Source organism: Gracilinanus agilis, chromosome 1 (assembly GCF_016433145.1).
Source record: "Gracilinanus agilis isolate LMUSP501 chromosome 1, AgileGrace, whole genome shotgun sequence".
NCBI classification, from domain to species: domain Eukaryota; kingdom Metazoa; phylum Chordata; class Mammalia; order Didelphimorphia; family Didelphidae; genus Gracilinanus; species Gracilinanus agilis.
This window is the reverse complement of record NC_058130.1, coordinates 744199594-744212262: the sequence shown is the minus strand read 5'-3', so window position 1 is coordinate 744212262 and position 12669 is coordinate 744199594. Positions and strand designations below refer to the sequence as shown.

The 12669-nt window shown below is 43.1% G+C and overlaps 1 protein-coding gene across 1 annotated transcript in view; it reads right to left on the bottom strand.

Moving 5' to 3' along the window:
* STX2 (syntaxin 2) overlaps positions 1-12355 on the bottom strand; it is a 48128-nt gene extending 35773 nt beyond the window's left edge. The window contains exon 1 of the mRNA XM_044658726.1: positions 12252-12355. Within this exon, the coding sequence (XP_044514661.1) occupies positions 12252-12281 (30 nt within the window). The 5' untranslated portion in view covers positions 12282-12355. The remainder of the gene's footprint in view (positions 1-12251) is intronic.
* Positions 12356-12669: the final 314 nt, after the last annotated feature.

Below are 12669 nucleotides of genomic sequence, written 5' to 3'. Positions count from 1 at the left end.
CTAATATCCCTCTTCTGGGAATTCCTGGAGCACTTACTGGGCATCCCACTCCTTTTTGCCCTAACTAGCCTGGGCAACAGATACGAATGACTCCCCCAATTCCCTACTGGGCAGAGATTGGGACTTCTGTAATTGAGCATGTGCTCATAGCTTGCTATGAAACTCTGCACATACCTTTTTGGTGGAATGTGTCTTTTTTCTTTTTTTAAAAGCCTTATTGCTAAGTGTTGGTTCTAAGGTAGAAGAGTGGTAAGGGCTAGGCAATAGGGGTTGAGTGATTAGCCCAGTTGCCCAACTAAGAAGTGTCTGAGAATATGTCTTCTTCTGGCCTTTGAAATTTCTATCATTATTTCATGTGCTCCTTCAATGATTCATCCCAGTATGGAGGAGACCCCAAGTTCTCCAAGGCTAGGCCAGCTGAGCAGAGTTTTTACCAAGCTTAGAGCCATCTTACAAAGGCTCATCAATGAAAGACTACTCACAAGATGTTTTATTTTGTTACAGCAAGTCCTAAAAACATTTGTTAATGCTGGCAGGTACTGTGAGCTGCAGAAGTAGAAGACCTGCCTAGTTCAATGAAATTTCAGGGTTTTTAAGTATTCTACAAGTATTTTATGATAAATCACTAGTTAAGTAAATAAACTGGGGATAGATCAAGAATTACTATTTCTCCAGTTGGAGACAATGAAAAGCCACAAGACTAGGGAATATGCTAATCAAGTGACAAGTATTTATTTTCTACCTAGTATGTACCAGACCCTGTACTGGGTTCTGGAGATAACCAAAAAAAGAAGAAACTGTTCTTCTCCTCAGGATGGCCTCGTGGATAGAGCACTGAACATTTAGTAAAGAAGACATTAATATGAATCCTTGACTTTTAACTTACTGGCTGTGACCTGGGTCAAGCAGCTTAATGCCTCAGCTTTCCCATCTAAAAAATGGAATAGTGGGAATTAAATGAGATAAAGACATAAAGTGCTTCATAAACCTTAAAGTGATTATTATCGCATTTAATAAGGAACTAAACATTTATGGACATAAGTATATATAAAATATATATGAATGAAATAAAAAATATATATTAAGTGTTCAGAACGTTCCAGACACTGTGCCAAGTACTAGGGATAAAAATACAAAAAATCAGAGAGCCCCTGCCTTTTAGGAACTCCGATTCTAATGTTCTAACAGGGAACAATCCCACACAGAGGGAAGTGGCAACTGGAGAGGCTAAGATTTTAGCCTGGGAGTGGAGTCCTGGGCGACTGACTGAGATGGAGCTGCCAGTAATGGTGGTGGCTGAATCCCAGAACTAGAGATGAAAAGCAGGGGCTGGGGTAGAAGTATTTGTTCTGGGGAGACCCAGCATGAAAGTGGCCAAAGAGCATCCAGACAGGGCTGGGTCAGGCCTAATGTAGCACATTCTTATCAGTCAGAAGCAAGCCCCCAGCCCAGGCCAGAGCTGGGGGGAGGTTTGGGCCCAGCAGCAACAACAGCACCACAGTAAAGACAGCCAATAAACCCATAAAGACAATATCATCTGGGGGAGGAAGGAGGGACGAGGAAAGGCTTGATGGAGAAGGCAAGACCAGCCGAGATGGGAAGGAAATGAGGGCTTCTGAGAGGTCGAAGTGAGCCATTAAACTCCATCCAGGTCTGAGCCACAGCCTGTACCCTAGAGACGGGGATGGGAGGCTTGTTTCCAAAGAACAGCGCGTTCCTGCAGTGTGGTGGGAAAGGGAGGAATGGCTAATAAGTCTGGAGCCAGATTGTGAAAAAGAACCACCCGCAGGCTGAGGCCTGGAAGCATGGGAGCAGGCCTGGGCCTCAGAAGGGCCTGCAGAGAGGAGAGGGGAGAGGCTCTGAGAGGTGAGAAGGGCCAGGAGAGAGGCAGAATCAGCAAAGCAGGACACGGCTCCAGAGCTCTGGATGGAGGGGTCTGGAAAGGAAGTGGGGGTGGACGGAAAGTGCACTTGGCTTTGCCTACAGGACATTCAGACCAAAACCTCAGACAGGAAAGTCGCGCCCCCCCCCCCCAAGAGCCCTTTGAGAGCAGACAGTCCAGGTGTGCTCGTGCCTCCCCTCCATCCTCTTCCCAGCCCCCTAGTCCCGTGCACAATGAGCGATGAGGCAGTGGAGCCCAGAGAGCCCATGCTCGATACAGAGATCATGATAACAGGAATCAAACTAATAACCGCCACTTACAGGGTGGGTTCTGGCTAACCAAGTACTTCCCTGGGTATCCCACTAGACTTCACAAGCCCCCAGAGCCAGGGGCAATAGAGGGCAGGCTGAGAAGAGCTAACCAGCATCTGACTCCGAGTCCTTGGGGTACCACTGGCAAGGAGCCCCAGCCTCCCTCTCACAGAGCTGGCTGGGCAGGCTCCTGCCTCTCCCCACTGCTCTGGAGGACCTCAGCCTCCCTGAGGGCAGACATCACCTGGCTGTGAGGGCAGCCTAAGAATGGTTTTCATTTTTATAAACAAAGCTTTGTTGTCTTCAAAAATGTACCAACTGCTCTGCTTGTGGCCATATCAGAGCCCGGGCTGGAGGGTGTGTTCTATCTCCAGCACTTGGCACACTCTTGGTGTACAGCAAATTCTATCTCAGTGACAACTGGAGAGAGCCTGGACTTGAAGTCAAAAAGATCTACATTCAAATCTGGCCTCCTACAGTGACTCTTGTTTTCCTTGGTTTCCTCATCTGTAAAATAGGGATAATAATGGCACCTCCCTCCCAGGGTTGATGTGAGGATTGCAAACTACTTGGCTCAATGCCTGGCATATAATAAGCACCACATAAGTTTTGGGGGCAGCTAGATGGCTCAGTGGATAGAGCACTGGGCCTGGAGTTGGAAAGTTCAAATCTGGCTTCAGACATTTCCTAGCTGTGACCTTGGACAAGTCATTTGACCCCCATTTGCAGAGAAGGTAAGTGAGTGGCTCAGTGGATGGAGTGCCAAGCCTGGGGTGAGGAAGACCTGAATTCAAATCCAGCCTCAGGCACTAGCTATATGGCCCTGGGTAAGTAAGTCATTTATCTCTCTTTGCTTAATCCACTTGAGAAGGAAATGACAAACCATTCTAGTCTCTGTCAAGAAAACCCCAAGGAAGAACTAGACTTTACTGAATGACAATAACAAAAGTGTTGGTTATTTTTATTATTATTAAATCTGGTTTCACCATTTACTAACTGTGTGACCCTGGGCAAGTCATTTAACTTGTGCTTCAGTTTCCTCATCTGTAAATTGGAGATAAAAGCACCTTCTCCGGATTGTTGTGAAGTTTGAATGAAGTCCTATTTGTAAAGCTCTTAGAACAGTGTCCGTCACAGAGTAGGTGCTTAATAAATAATAAATAAATAAATAAATAATTGCATTTCATTGATTCTTTCATATACACTCCTCTCTAATCTGTAAACCTCCATTGTAAAATGAGGTAGCAGCATCTCACTCCAGGGCTGCTGGAAGACTCCAAAGAGATCAGGCACATAAAGTACTTTTGCAAAGTACCTCACAGCACTTCATGAATGTGAACTAGCTTCATTAATCTCGTCATTTTCCCATGCAGAAGATAAAAGAGGGAAGATAATGCACAAAAACAAATCTCCCTTAAAGGAAAGCTTCACTTCTATTTCATCCTTGAATCTGCACTTTTTACTTCCACTGCATTTAGTCAGAAGACAGGCAGCCATTATCCCCCCATTCCGAAGAGGATCCCCACTAGCAGCACAAATCCATTCACCAGATAATTCCTTTTCCACTTTCTTGGCTTCATACCCAAACTATGACCTCTCTGCCCTCAACAGATCCCTTTCTCTTATGCTGAAACTGCAGGCATTTATAAAATGGCAGTCTGGGTACAACATGGTAAAACACAAGCGATTTGGGCAAATCCATTCACAACATACCTGGAATCGATCCATTTTAATCACTAAAGTTCAAATACTGAAGCATATTCAATGTGTCATCAGCTGAGAAATCTGTGATTTCAATGATATGGGGAACTTCCAGTGTGGTACCTCCTTTCACCAATTCAAATTAGCAGCTCCTCTGTGTGACTTACTGTCAGAAAAGTGTCAGGGGCCAGACGTGTCCTAGGTAACATAGCCAGGAAAGGGGAGAGGACACGTTTGAATGGATGCTGCCAGCTGGTGTTTGCAGAGCTTTATTTCCTGGAGAGCCTTGGTTTGGAGGGATGACACAGCTACCTCATTTTACAGAAGAAGACCCCGAGGCCTAGAGGGGAGGCAGCAATTATTAGCATTCCCTGCTGCTGCTGGGGCTGTGCTAAACACTGGGAGGGAATACACAGGAAAAAAAGACCAAAAGGCAGTACCTGCCCTCCAAGAGCTCCCAGTTCAAGGAGGGAAACTACGAGTAAGCAAACACGGACAAACAAGCTATGTTGTTGCCTGGCCTTTTCAGTTATGTCCAGTTGACCCCATTTGGGGTTTTCTAGAGTAGCTGGCCATTTCCTTCTCCAGCTCATTTTATGGGTGAGGAAACAGAGGCAAAAGGGTGAAGTGACTTGCCCAGGGTCACCCGGCTAGTAAGTGTCTGAGGTCAGATTTGAATCCATGAAGATGAGAAGAAGTCTTCCTGACTCTTGGCTTGGCATGCCAACCCCTGTGCCCCAAACAAACTATATACAAGATAAAATGGAGATAACTGACAAAGGGAAAACACTAGAATTAAGGATGATTTAGTCACAGAGCTAAAAGGCAACTGAACCAGGCAGGATTTGAAGTTCTACATCTAGAGGGGTTTTTCTGCTGCCAAGATACATGTACATTAATTTGTCAAAACTGGAGAAAAAGAAATCCCTGCTTCTTCATTAAATACAGTCAAGAGTATTTTATTAACTACTATTAAATCTCAAGTCTAAATACATTTCTTTCTAATATTTTCTCTGTTTTTGAACACTGTAATGGAAAATTCTGAGTATGATGTATGAAACTATCTCCTAAGAATTAAAAACAAGTATTACATAGAGGGTAATGGAGAATTACAAAGTGGGTGTGAGCACAGCCAGAGAGAAACTCCAAAGAAGGGTGGCAAAGATAGACTGCATAAGAATAAGATAAGGATTGCATAAGAATAAGAAAAATGGGTCAATCTTGAGATAAGAACAAGTGAGTAGAACAGTGGATAGAGTGCCAGGTCTAAAGTCAGGGGACCTGGGTTCAAATCTGACCTCAGATGGTGCCTAGCTATGGAACCCTGGACAAGTCACTTAACCCTGATAAGCTTTTTGCTCTTATTTCTAGGACAGAAAGTAAGGGTTTAAAAAAAAGCAGGGGGGAAGGGGTGTAAGGGAAGAGAGATATATGCCCACTAAGGCTCCCTTTCACTTGGTGCTACCATATTAGGGGAAAGGAGGCCTCCACAACATTCATTCAGTAGACCTCAAGTAGGGACCTTTAAGGGAATGAATGGGCGGTGATCTCTGATGCTGGGTGATCTTGATTGATTCTCTCCATATAAATATTGAACATGTAAGCATGATGGATTTAAACGGGAATAAAAAGGAACATCATAATACTTTAAGAAGTTAAATGAGATTCCATTGATATTAGAATATTACCTGGCACAGGCACTCCCAAATTGGAGTTAAATGCTGATAGATTTTTTTTAATGCATAAAGTTTCTTAATTTTTTGGTTCTCTAAGTACCTGTATCTCACAGAACAGGCATTAGGTTTTAAAACAACAGGATTACCAAGTGGAAATTTATTTCCCAGAGGTTAAGTTTTTAAAGAAAGAAAGAAACAAAGGAAGACAAACAGGCCAGGACATGTTTATGCTTGCTAAAGGGTGCCTATGTTACCATCAACAAGAAGAAAAAATTCCTGTGCGGACCCCTTTGGGATGCCCTCATTCAATGGTAAACAAAATTCTGCGAAGGTAGAATGGTAACTTTGAAATATGTCTTTTTTTTTTTTTAACACTTACCTTCCATCTTAAAATCAATACTATGTATTGGTTCCAAGGCAGAAGAGAGGTAAGGCCTAGGCAATGGGGGTAAAGAGACTTGCTCAGGGTCACACAGCTAGGAAGTGTCTGAGGGCAAATTTGAACCTAGGACCTCCCGTCTCTAGGCCTGGCTCTCGATCCACTGAGCTACCCAGTTGCCCCATGAAACATGCCTTTAAAGCTTATTCTTTTCAAGTAAAATAGTTAAAATAGCACATTAAGAAAAAATATTGTATTTGAAAAAATTTCCAAAAAACTTTTCAAAATGTTTCTAAATCTTAATATAACTTCATTTGAAAGCTGGACTTTTACTGGGAGTTTTTTTGTTGTTTTTTTCCCTTGCTTTGAATTGTATCTATATTAGTCTGACACATTCAGCTAGTTACAGACCTGTACTTTCATGTCACAAATGAAAATACCTATTTCACCATTTCCTGGAGCTTTCAGGAGTAGTGAGCACCATGCATTTACAGAACAAGGTCACATGATTAGATCTTTTGAAACAAGAAGAGCAAATATTTTGGAAATAATTATCATTTAGATGAAAAGCTCAAGACTTACATCCTCATTAAAATTTATTTCACTATCTTTCCAGTATCACTCTTTTAATACTTATTTCTTTTTTTTAACCCTTCCCTTTGTAAGGATGATGTAGGCTGAGTTGGAATTACAGTCTGAACCCCCTTTTCCTTCTCACTTGCAGTAATGCTTACACCTTCCATCTTATAATCAATACTATGTATTGGTCCTAAGGCAGAAGAGCAGTAAGAGCTAGGCAATTGGGGTTAAGTGACTTGCCCAGGGTCACACAGCTAGGAAGTAGCTGAAGCCAGATTTTAATCCAATACCTGCTGGCTCTCTTATCTACTGTGCCATCTAGGTGTCCTCATATTTTTTATTTCTTAATCTTATTCTATATGCCTGTTTGATCCAAAGATTTAGGGGAAAAAATTAAGAGACTTTTAAAGAAGTTTCTACACTTAAGATGTAGACGTTTATGTGTATATATGCATCATATATGTACATGTAAATATATGTAAAACATATCAGCTTTTTAAAAAAGCATTTCGTTATTGTCTCCTCTTTTTCATCCATCATAAGAGTTGTGAGTGCAACAATCTGAAAGATCCCTCCAACAATGTTTCTCCTAGAACCATCCATCAAAGACATCAGTCACGTCCCCAGATATCCATCAGATTCCTCATGGGCAACTAACTCCCCATTAGTCAATTGGAAAGGACTTCATCCATGTAGATATGTCCCCTACAGCCCAGCAAATCATAATCCTCCTCTAGTGAGATAAGTTTTTCAAGAAATGCTCTGGTCCCAAAATCATCCCCCTGAAGCCAATCTGTGAATAAGCATCGCCAAATGTATCCAGGCTGTTCTTCAGGCGACAGACATACAAACCATTGCCAGGTTTGTTCTCAAAAGGTTTGGAAGAACTTTCAATAGCTGGAACTCCCCATTTATACTGTAGAAACCTAGAATTACCTTTGTGAAGCAATGAAGGTAAACTTTGGTGAAGAATGAGTATGACATTCTCCACATTCAACTGTCCATAGTATCACCAAAATATGTTTTCTATTGTACAATAGCCAATTATAATACAAAGGCATAAGTAATAATATCCTAAAATATTTGGTCTGAATGACAAACAATACAAATTCAAGATACTTAGTGGTAAAGATTAACTTTCCAAACTGGACCACAGTTTATGAGAAATAAAGAAGTCTATCAAATCAATCAGCCCAGCAAAAATGAAAGGATGTAAAGAACTGCATGGAGTAAAGGTGGAAAGCTCCTTGATTGATGCAGTCAAATGAAATATTTCATTGAACTTCTAGAGTTAAATATATAAGCCCTGAGGAAATGAAAGCCCTTCAAATGTAGCAATCACAATACAGTACCAAAGTCAGGGTTGTATTTTGCTTTTCAATCACATTAACAAAGGAACATCTAACACCTTAAAACTCTCAAATGGCTATCTGAAGACAAATCAAATCTCCACTTAAGGCATCACAACTAAACGAAGACATGCAAACTAATTCTCATGCTCCTTTCAGAACAGTTTAACAGGCAATTTTTTCTCAGCAGAATTACTAAAATATTTCATTGATGACAACTAAATGAGAGGAAACGTAGTAGTAGATCAAGCTAGCCTGAATCTAGAAGAAAGGAGTGCAAGCTTCCCCTCAGACACCTATTATCTGTATGAACTCGGTAAAATCACTTAACTTGTCATTGTCACTATCCTTCAAGCTCCCCAACATTCTAAACTGCAGAGGATCTAGCACTGGCAGGTGTTCCCTCTACAGGAGTCCCTGTACTAATAAAATCACAAATATGTTCCCAAAACAATCAAAAAATCCACTAATGCCAAAACCTCAAGTTTGTAAGTTTCTTTTTATGTAATTGCGAGCATTTTGTTATTACTGATGGCAGTCACAAAGACATATTTAGTGGCCTAAATTTGTTCTTAAACTTTGCCTAAGGGAGAGCACCAGTTGGCATTCTTCAGAAAGACAGAAAAGTCGTCTTCCCTTGCCATCCAGAAAGAAGTACAGCATTTAGCACAGTCTGGATTTGTATCTGGAAGCATACAGATATTCGTATGTACATGTATAGTTCTACAGAGATCCTCATGCCTTCAACCATCTATATACATATTATACACTCAAAACAACTCTCAGAGAAAGTACTTAAAAGCAAAAGAGACACAAGGGTTGGATTGCTCTAAAAGTTAACTCCTTGGAAGCTTATTGAATTAAAAGCCAGACCCAGAAAAGGGAGGTCCTGGGTTCAAATAGGACCTTGGACACTTCCTAGCTACCTGGTCCTTAGCACTTTTCTGCCTTGAAACCAAAACACAGTACTGATTCTTAAATGGAAGGTTAGGGTTTGTTTTTTAAATAAATAAAATTTTAAAGCTCTCATTCTATCAAGATTTATTTTCCTTTATGCCCTACAACAGATTAAGTTGTGTCTTTTGCCACAATAGCTATAGCTCACTTTTGCAGCATCAATGAAAAGTACTTTCTATGTCATAAGTTAATGAAACCCAACTGATAACTAGTCACCATGGCTAACAGAGGATACCTCATAAACAATATGTCATAAATGTTAATTAGCTGACTATGGGGAATGTCAAGATGGTTTATAATTGAGAAATGGAAAAAGAAAAGATGATGTCCTCATCAAAGCACTCAATCGAGCTAGCATGGGAAATATTTCTAGTGTTTTCCTAAACTTTTTTTACAGTATGTACATAATTCTTATATATGGCTGACCTATAGTCTTCTAGAAACAAATTACAAAAGAAATTCTCCTCTTTAATCTAATGTAAGTTTATATATCTACTAATATTCTCTGTACTGTCAAAGGAAAACAAAAAGAGGAATAGCAAAAAGAACAATTTTAGAGAATCCTAAGAACACTTGTATGAACTGATACAGAGTAAAGTGAGCAGAATCAGGAGGATAACAATTTTGAAAGACTTAAGAACTATGATCAATGAAATAATCAACTATAACTACAAGACAATGAGGATAAAGAGAAAGAAATGAAAAACTCAATATACAGAATTGAGCCATAGAGCTTTAGACATAGCAAATACAGAACTCTGTTTTGTTTGCCTATGCCTATTTGTGAAAATGGTTTCGGTTGGTTTTGCTTTTTCAGAAGGATTGAGGTGATAAGAGAGCAAAAAAATGCTTGTTAATAAAAAAAATAAATTTAACATAAAAATAAAAGTATTTAAAAGAAAAAATGGCTAACCCTTGGAAAGTCCTTTAAAAACAGAAATACTGTGCTAATGTTAAGTATTATTTAATTTTTACAAAAAGAGTGTGATCACCAAGTATTTTTCTCAATGACCTCAAAAAACTAACATTTTAGTACAGGTTTTTTTTAATTATTCATATTTTAAACAACCTATTTTCACTCACACACATGCACAGGCACACATGTTGTATCAATGTGATTTACTGAATTCCTGTTAAGTACAGAATACAATACTGGTTGCTGTGGAAGGATAATGACCAGCTGTCAAGAAGCAGGCATATCTATAGTGTACATCATTAAATTCTAGTACTTTTGCCAAACAAATTATCAACAAGGGCAAAGTGATTTTGAACAGCTAAATACATTTATGCTTAGGAGTGCATAAAGTACAGGGGCAGTTAAGTGACTCGGGGTCAAGAGATCCTGGCTTCAAATGTGGCCTCAGACACTTCCCCTTGATGTGAGATCCTGGGCAAGGTTAACCCTGTTTGCCTAGCCCTTGCCCTTCTGTCTTAAGAGTTGTTACTACAAAAGAAAGTAAGGGTTTAAAAAAAAAGTATATATAGAGAGTGAAGAAGGGCTGGCTCAAGTCCTAGCTCTTCAATGAAGCCTTCTACTGTGCCAGCTCCCTTCTCTGAATTTATATTATGGATTTTAACTGCTCCCTGTACCTATCTGTCTTGTTTCTCCCACTACACTGCTGGCCTAAGAGCAAAGACCCTGATATATTTTTATTGTGGTCTAGAAAAGGAATTTATGAGGGTTCAGGGGCCCTGTAATCCAGACACTGAGGTACAATTAATTCATATCCCAAACCTGTCTACAGATTCACAAAATACCAAGCTACATACTGTGGGTCTAAATATATTATAAATTAATAGAGTTAAAGCTTGGAAGATGCCTTAGGAATAATTTAGTCCAACCCTCTTACCTGATGAAGGAGGAAGCTGAGGTACATAAAGAAGTGACAGACTCAAAGTCACAGGCAGTAATTCATGTTCTTTGATTGAATATCAAGGGTCTCAATTTGGGTTTTTTAAGTGAAATATATAACCATGGGAAAATTTTTTTAATTTTTTAAAGTGGAATATATCATAAGAGAGTCACCTATAGAATGTAAAGGGTCTCCCCCCCACCCAGTACAGTCATATTATAACTAGAATCTAATTATCTTAGCTGGAAAAATATCAGTGCCATCTAGTCCCTTCCAAATGTGACCTAGAATTCCCTAAGCAGCATCAGCCAAAAGTGATGCCTACAGCCTTCATTTGAAGACCTCCAGTGGAGCAGAACTCACCAGGCAATCCAATTTACTTTTGGGTGGTTTTAATTACACACTTATACACGAATTTAGGCAGAACTATTAGGATCTCAGAGTTTATTAAGTCTAACTGTTTCAGAGGAGGAAATTGAGGTCCAGGGAGCCTAGATCACACTAGTTGTAAGCATCAGACTTTCAATCTTTGTCGTCTGACTATTCAGTTAACAAGCATGTATTAAACACCAATTATGTGTCAGAGGCTGTTCTAGGACCTGGGGACACGGACATGCACACCAACAAAGGGAGTCCTTGCTCTCAAGGAGCTCCCAGTCTAATTTGAAGACAATACATCATTATGGCCATACCAGACCAGCAAAGCAGTCGGAGAGTCAAGTCCGAGGGAGGGAAGAGGGCAAAGGGGGAGGGGGGCTTGCTCATTCTCCAATGGAGGTGGGAGGTGGAAGTATCTAAGAAAACTAGGTCCACATGGACCCCAACGAGTGGGTGGAGGGTCCTGTCCGAAAGAAGGAGATGGGCAGAGGAACTCACTACCCAGTGGGGGGTGGCGGGGGGGGGGGGGGGGGGTTTACTATCTAAGGAACTAGGTCCATTCAGGACCTGCAGAATAGTTGGAGGGTCATCTAAAAGGGCAGCACCCAAGTAACACGGTCCTCCCAAGCCCCACAGAGTGGGTGGAGGGTCATCTCAGAGGGAAGGGGCGGGCAGAGGGGCTTACTCTCCAATGGGGGAAAGGCGGGGGGGGGGGGCAGCATCCGAGTGGCTCGGTCCGCCCGGGCCCTATAGAACGCATGGAGGGCTCTGGCAGAGGGGCGGGCACTCGCTGGAAAGTCATAGGGGCTGGGGAGGCCTCTCGCAGCGGGGTCCCCAACATCTCCGCTGCACTCCTGGAGGGGCTCCTCTAACGGACCGGGCCGGACGCGAGCCCGCCCAGGGCAGCCTCCTGCGCCCGCTTGCCGCTGCCCTCCTCAGGACACTCCCCTTGCTTATCGGGACTAGCAGAACGGGGCGCCGGGCTCCAGATGTGCTGGGCCGGCCGGCAGGGGCGTCTGAGCCCCACGCGCCCTCCACCGGAGGATCCCACCGAGCCGCTCCTCAGGAGGGGCGGGGAGTGCAGCCGCTGCGCGAGGGGTCCTTCCCCTCCTCCCTTCCGACGCCCCTCCCCCTCCTCGGCCAAGGCGACGTCGAGCCCTCCCCCGCCGGACCCCCGCCCGCTCACCGCTTTCAGGTCCGGCAGCCGGTCCCTCATCCCGTCCCGACCGGCTCCGCGCCCCCTGACGCCCCGGGCCGCTCTCCCGGGGCCGCCGCGCTCCGCACCGCTCCGCTCGGCTCCTCCGCTCCCTCCCTGCCGCCAGCCGCCCGCAGCCCCCGCCCCGGCCCGATGCCACGGCAACCACCGCCAGCCCCCGCTCTGCGCATGCCCGACCGCCCCGCTGGCTGTCCCCACCCCAAACAAACCGCGCCGGAGCCTGCCTAAGGGCTACAAGCCGAGGGACGGGGGCGGGGGCGGGGCCGGGCAGATGTGCCCCCGCAGACTGGACGGAGGAGAGCTAGGCGCCCCTTGAAGGGAAAGGCCGCTTCTTTATTGTCTTTGGAAAGAAATCCGGGGGCCCGGCGGGACGTTCGGGGACCAGGTG